Source organism: Gordionus sp. m RMFG-2023, chromosome 3 (genome assembly GCF_954871325.1).
Source record: "Gordionus sp. m RMFG-2023 chromosome 3, tfGorSpeb1-WG-v2, whole genome shotgun sequence".
NCBI lineage: Eukaryota > Metazoa > Nematomorpha > Gordioida > Chordodea > Parachordodidae > Gordionus > Gordionus sp. m RMFG-2023.
In genome coordinates this window covers 25,043,385-25,050,322 of record NC_088777.1, presented here as the reverse complement: position 1 = coordinate 25,050,322, position 6,938 = coordinate 25,043,385, and the positions used below count along the sequence as shown (strand labels likewise).

The window sequence follows — 6,938 nt, the reverse complement described above, 5'->3', positions numbered from 1 at the left end:
AATGATTTCACATGCTCCTATGATAAAATCATTACAGAAATCTTTCAAACTTAATAATCGCTCTAGCATCATACACATAGAGGACCAACGTGTTGTGCAATCTAAAATTGCCATTTACCTTTTCATGGATTTTAATATTCCAACAATTGTGGGAGTTCTTAAATATTTTACAACATCCCTTGCTTTATCAATTATAGTTTTAAAGTGACTATTTTTTAGGGAGATTCCACGAAAAAAATTAATAAAATTATAAAAAATTTATATTATTTTTTAAAAATTATATTTTTACATTAATTTTTAAAAAAAAGTTTTAAGTTAAAAATTTTTAACACCCTGAACCCTTGGACCCTCCACTTTTTAAAAGGGTCCGGGTTCAGTCAAATACGAGGGTCCAGGAGGGTTCAGGGTACGGGTCCGGGTTCACTCCCTGGTATATACTTTAAAAATAAATTTTTTTGTTTTAAAAAATAAAATTATGATGATATGGTAAAAAGGGGGAAAAATATTAACAGTGAAACAAAAGCTCTAATAATTGACGCGTTAAAAAAAGATAGTATCAAAAATATAGCATCATGTTTTAAAGTAAGCTATAAGACATCACGCGCTCGCAAGAAATTAAATAAAGAGCAGGAAGAATATATATTAAATTGTATAAATTTAGATTGCACTTTATCCTTAAAAAGGTTATGAAGATATGATGTGGAAATATCAACAAATACGGTATCAAGGTTACTCTCAGGATTTAGGTACAGCTATAAAAAAAATATCATTACGTTCAGTTAGAGAAAATAACGAATCAAATATAGAGATTCGCAAAGAATACGCGAATTGGTTTGTAGATGTAGCATATATGAAAGAAAAATTTATATTTATCGATGAGAGTGGGTTTTCAATATCAATGAGGCGATTATATAGATATTCCCAAATAAATAAAAAGGCAATTAAAAATGTTCAAGGAATAAAGACAATAAATTACACTATCATTGCGGCTCTCACAATTGCAGGAATATTTCGATTCGAAGTTCTTGATGGCCCTTGCAATGCTATATATTTTAGCCTATTTATAAATGAAATATTAAATCATTTTGAAGAATCTAACATGATTAATATGATTTTTGTGATGGATAATGTTCCATTTCATCACAATCATTCAATTAGGGAATCGATCGAAAGAAAAGGACGTACATTGAAATATTTACCACCCTACAGTCCGTATTTTAATCCTATTGAGAATGTTTTTTTTCAATGGAAGGATTTTGTCAGAAATAAAAATCCTAGTAACGAGGAAGAATTAATTCGTTATATAGAACATGGAGAATGAGGAATATCTGAAGAAAATGCAAAAAATTATTTTAGAAATATGGAGACATATATCCCAAAATGTTGAAGGGGAGAAATTATTAATGATTAATATAAATTTTTGTTTCGTACTATTAAATATATATCGTAATTGTAATTAAATAATTTCATATGTAAAAAATTATAATAAAAAAGTTGTCTGCCAAAAATTTAGTGAAAATTAAATATACTTAAAAGAATTATCAAAAATGAGAAGAAAAAAAATTGAGAAAAGATATAGTGAGAAAAGATACAAATAAAGTAAAGAAATAGCAAAAAGTTAGGAATAAAATAAGAAGGAATGACAAAAAATAAATAAATTTAAGAAAAATTGAAAAGTTTATATATTTTTTTTAAAAAAATTACGATTTTCCTTTTTTGATTGACCCTTTTCCTTTTCTTTTGGGAATTTTCCTTTTTCGATTGACACTTTTCCTTTTTTGTTTGACACTTTTCCTTTTTTGATTGAACCTTTTCCTTTTTTGTTTGACACTTTTGATTGGACTTTTTCCTTAACCTTTGGGAATAAATTGAATATTAAGAAAAATTTAATTGATATATCCATTAATCTCTAAAATGATATAAATTAATTGAATATTAAGAAAAATTTATTTGATATATCCCTTAATTTCTTGCATGTTAATTTGGACACGATTCTAGATGTAGCCCATTGAGCTATTTTAAAGCTTGGGGAATAGGCCTAAAACGAATTATTTGTTATTTGATATTCGATTCGATTCGATTCGTATTTTAGGAATACGAATAACACAATTATTCTATTCGAAATTTCGAATCGAATATGAATAATGAGGAAAATTATTCGTATTATTCGAAATTATTTATATATAAATATTCGTAATTATTCGCAAATATTTTATTGCAAGTAAAATAAATCTCGATTTAATAAACTCTATCAGTGCGATTGAGAAAATAGAAACTTATTATAACTTAACAAATATTCACACTATAATATCAACAATACTGGATCCTAGACTAAAAATGGAATTTTTTGAGCAACTACCAACTACATATAACATAGACACGACAAATCTATTAGAAAAATTTAAAGGTGTATATAATGATTACAAAATAAAATATAATATCAAATCAACATCAGTTAACCCAATAGTACAGTCGAACATGGATAGAATTTTTAAACAAAATAACATCGCATCAGTATGTGAGGTGGAGACATATCTTAACGAAATAAGAATCAGTTCAAATAAGAGTCCCTTAGAATGGTAGAGATTGCATGGGGATCGTTTTCCTGTGTTGTCGAAAATGGCAACTGATATATTGTCAATTCAGGGATCTTCGGCTTCATGTGAGCGGTTGTTCTCAATAGGAACAAATATGATAATGAAAAATAGAATGTCTTTGAAGGAGGAAACTATTAGAAAGACTTTATGCTTAAAAAATTGGATATTATCAAATTCGGATTTACTATAATTTTATATTTTTGTGTATTATTTTATATTTTATTAAATGAGATTATTGTACATTTTTAGAAAATTTTAATAAAATTTGAATATTAGATTGAAGAAATAGTTTAAATATTTTTTTATAAGCAATTCTAATTCTAAAAATCGGATATTTTGGTCAATTTGTTTGGTTAACGTTATATGAAATCATTGGGTTTATTTCGTTTATTTTCTATAAATTTTTATATAATCCTTAAAAGTGTCATCTTTAAACATCTGTAAAATTTTTTTTGCAAAATATTTTATAAGCTTTAGAAAAATTTTCGAATCGAATCGAATATTCGACGAATCGAAACGAATAATGATTTTAATTCGATTCGTTTTTTTGTAGGCCTATTGGGGAATGAACCTCAAACTTAAAATAATATTAATTCTATTCTTTTATGATACAATTGAAATTTCCATAGAATTTAAGACATATAATTTAATTATTTTATAGTGTGAAAACTCTACCTATAAGATTTATCTGTTGCTTCTATAAATAGATTCTCAATACAACCATAGTAATTAAATGATATAAATAAATTAATTGAATATTAAGAAAAATTATATTGATATATCTCTTGAACACTAATATAATTTGAATGTTAAGAAAAATTAAATTGAAATATGAAAATAGAGACAAATATAATATATAAAAATTTATTAAAAGAATCTAATGTCAATATAAAAATTATTATAAAATATATAATATATTTTTATAATAAATAAATAATTTATATAATGCTATTAAATATGTCAATGCAGATTCATTTGTAAGTGTTGGTAAGGTACCATTTGTCTTCAGATAGTGTAGAAATTTTAAAACCTCAGTTTTAAACAGCACTTGGTTGTCTAGACTCTACAAGGTAAAATATAAATATAAAAATTAGCTTTACTGCATCCCAGGTGGCTTTTCTTCCAAAATTTATTAACCTATTAGCATTTAGTACTTTAGGTTTCACATGAAAATTAACATTTCAAATATTTTAAAATTAACTTTTTGAGAATAAAGAAACAATATACACATATAATTTTTTATGAATAGTAAAATATTTTGTGGGATTTATTCAAATATAGATGGTAAATAAAATCAATATAAATTTTGGAACAGTATTGTATAGGCTTTGTAGTAATATCAGAACAAAATTTGAGGGTTGGCACAGCCCTACTCTTTATTTTCTAAGTAGTTATTATCAACTTACCAATAAAATAAATAATAAGTAGGATTTCCTATTTTCTCCTTATTCAGCTTATCCTTGAAGTTTGTCAATTCCAATGCTAATCTAATTATATTATTATATTTAACATTCTTATATATTTATACCTGGAAACAATAACTGATAAATGTTCCATAATGATACTTTTTTTATGGTAGTCCAGGATTTCTCCAAATCTTTTGCTTATTTCAATTGTTCCATATCTTAAAAATATTATTATATCATTTAATAATTATTATTCTTACAATTTAGAAGAATTTTATCACTTCAAAATTTAAAAAGTTTTGAAAAACGCAAGCAAGTTTGTCTTTTAAAAAATAATTAATTCATTCATTACCACGCCTAGAAAGTTGGAGTGCACCAATTTACTAGTATATAGATCCTATACATGGTGTATATCCGTTTTATTATAGTGGACGGTACCACTATGTAGCCAGCTAGAAAAGTGAAGAAGGGAGAAATACGAAAGTGGTGATGTATTAGGTTACCGGCAGAATAGTGTTAAGAAATATAATATCATGTAATAATGTACCTGAATCCTGATAAGGTTATTTAGTGAGGCAACAAAAAAACAATAATAACTTTTATATCTTGGTGAGTATTGAGAGTTTAAGTTAAGTTTGCATGATGAGTCTCTTCTTTGTTTGTTGTTCGGTGTGTGTCGATATCGCGTGCCCTGTAGACCTTGTACGCGCTGTGCAAATGATATTTGGGTTCGTCGGTGTTATTATCATAACCAGTGTTCATTATCATTATCATAACCAGTGTTCGTTATCATTATCCATTATTCTATTTGTTATTTTGGTTCCTAGGTATATGAAAACTGAAACTAATTCTATCGTATTACCCTCAAAGTTAAAGGGGTTTAAGTTACTCGCATATGTATTTGAGGTGATAAGCTTGGTTTTTGTGTAGTTAACTCTTAATCCATATTCATAACAGTTGTTGACAAATAATGATAAAATATTTCTTATCTTGTATTCCGAGTTAGCTAATATACACACGTCGTCGGCATAACATAGAAAATTCAGAGAGTTATGCATGTCATTGTGGTGCAGTTGATCCCTGTAATGTGGGTTGAGTGCATATTCTTGTTTAAAGGATTTTTTTAGGATATCATTCATTATTACATTAAAAATAATAGGCGAGAGAATGCATCCTTGTTTAAGGCCCCTATTTGCTTTAAAAGGTTGTGATTTTACATTTAGATGTTGAGGTACTACGCTATGATTGTCATAAATTATCTTAATTAGCGTTATCAGATGCTTATCTATTCCTATGTTTTCCAGCAAGAGCCATATCTTGTGCTGTATAATGGAATCGAAGGCTTGACTTACAATCATTAGGGCAAAGATGGGGGATTTATGCATTCTAGCCTTTTCCAGAATAACTTTAAGTGCCATAGTCAACTCCGTAGTATTTCTACCCTTCCTGTATGATGTGATTGTGTTAGAGAGGAACCTGTTGATGATTGGTTTAATCCTGACAGATATGATGTATGTGAACATTTTTAGGGCAACTGTAATCAGTGCAATACCTCTATAATCCTTAAGGCTGTTTGGGGTCTTGTTTTTAGGGAAGTTTAGTATTATTGATGTCACCCATTCGTCAGGAAAATTACCCGTATTCCATATCTCTCTAAAGAGGAGAAGTAGTAAACTGGCACTTAGGTCTACATCTATCTTCCAGAGTTCTGCAAAGATCCCATCGACTCCAGCAGCTTTATGCATTTTTAGTCGTTTAATGGCACCGATTATATCCAACTTGTTCAGGTTCTGACTGGGTGATTGGAAAGGGTAGTCACATATAGGTCTGGGTCACCTCGTTCTGTAGAGGTTCATGTAATGGTCTATCCATATGACTAATGGTTCCTTTGGGTCAGTTATAATCTTATTGTTATTTAAGTGTAGTCTTGGTGAAGGATTGGTCTTGAAGGTGGTAAGTAGTTTAAGAGATTGGAAAGCCTTATAAATGTTATTGTTATCAAAATTGAATTGGACAGATTTAGATAAATTAGAGATAAACAGCCTTTTGTCGGCCCTTATGCGGTGAGTAATGTACCTCCTGTGATGTTTAGCGTATTGGTAATGGGATATATTTATTGTTAAGTTCTTAATTATTTGCATAGTCGAAGGGGTGAGCCACTCTCTGCGTTTAATGCGTGGTCTTAAACATGATGTAATACTAACTAATAAATTCAGCTTAATGTCCTTCCAGGTCAGATTTGGGTTTAATCATGGCATTTCATGTATTCCTCCATGTTGCTAATTTAGTGACGAACTCTTCCTTCACCTCTAAGTCATTGAGCTGTGCCAAGTCTTTTCTGGCTATGAATCTTACACTGGTGAGATAGTTCTGATTAATGTGATTTGGGAAAATGCTATTATTGATTCTGAGTTCACAGCCCAGTGGTAGTGTTGTTAAATAGTCGAGTTTTTACGACTTTGAACTCAAGTTGGAGTCGCAAAACTCATTTCAAATTGAGTGGCTCAATGAGCCGCATGAGTCGACTCGATGAGTCGGCTTCAGAGATGGCTTGATGAGTCGGCTTGATGAGTCGGCTTCAGAGTCGGAAAAAATTTATTTTGAATCCGCCTGCTATTATTATTTACTCCACGATAAAATATTTAAAAAATTTAACCACTATAGTTCGAGAATTTAAATATTTTAAAATTCAAAATGACTTATGTATAGTGTTAATTTGCTTAGTCGTATAATTTACAACCAAATTATGGGCTCAGAGCATTAAAATCTAACAATCATTTATCTTAATTATATATATTTGTATATAGATGCGATATCAGCTCAATAAATTTTTTAAGTCAGTTTCTGCCCTATAATATATTTTAAAAAAATCATACCCAGGTTTGAATATTTTTTTAAAAAAAATCTTTTTTTATATATATTCTAAATAATTGTA

The 6,938-nt window shown here is 28.6% G+C and overlaps 1 protein-coding gene across 1 annotated transcript; it reads left to right on the top strand.

The window, feature by feature from the left end:
• The first annotated feature begins 694 nt into the window (after positions 1-694).
• LOC135926826 (uncharacterized) lies at positions 695-1,321 on the top strand. The gene has a single exon (XM_065462756.1). The coding sequence runs from the start codon at positions 695-697 to the stop codon at positions 1,319-1,321; it is 627 nt and encodes a 208-aa protein (XP_065318828.1).
• The last annotated feature ends 5,617 nt before the right edge of the window (positions 1,322-6,938 follow it).

What these genes read in the sequence shown, in the direction of transcription:
- LOC135926826 (XM_065462756.1), top strand. Translation starts at nt 695, where the DNA reads ATGATGTGGAAATATCAACAAATACGGTATCAAGGTTACTCTCAGGAT.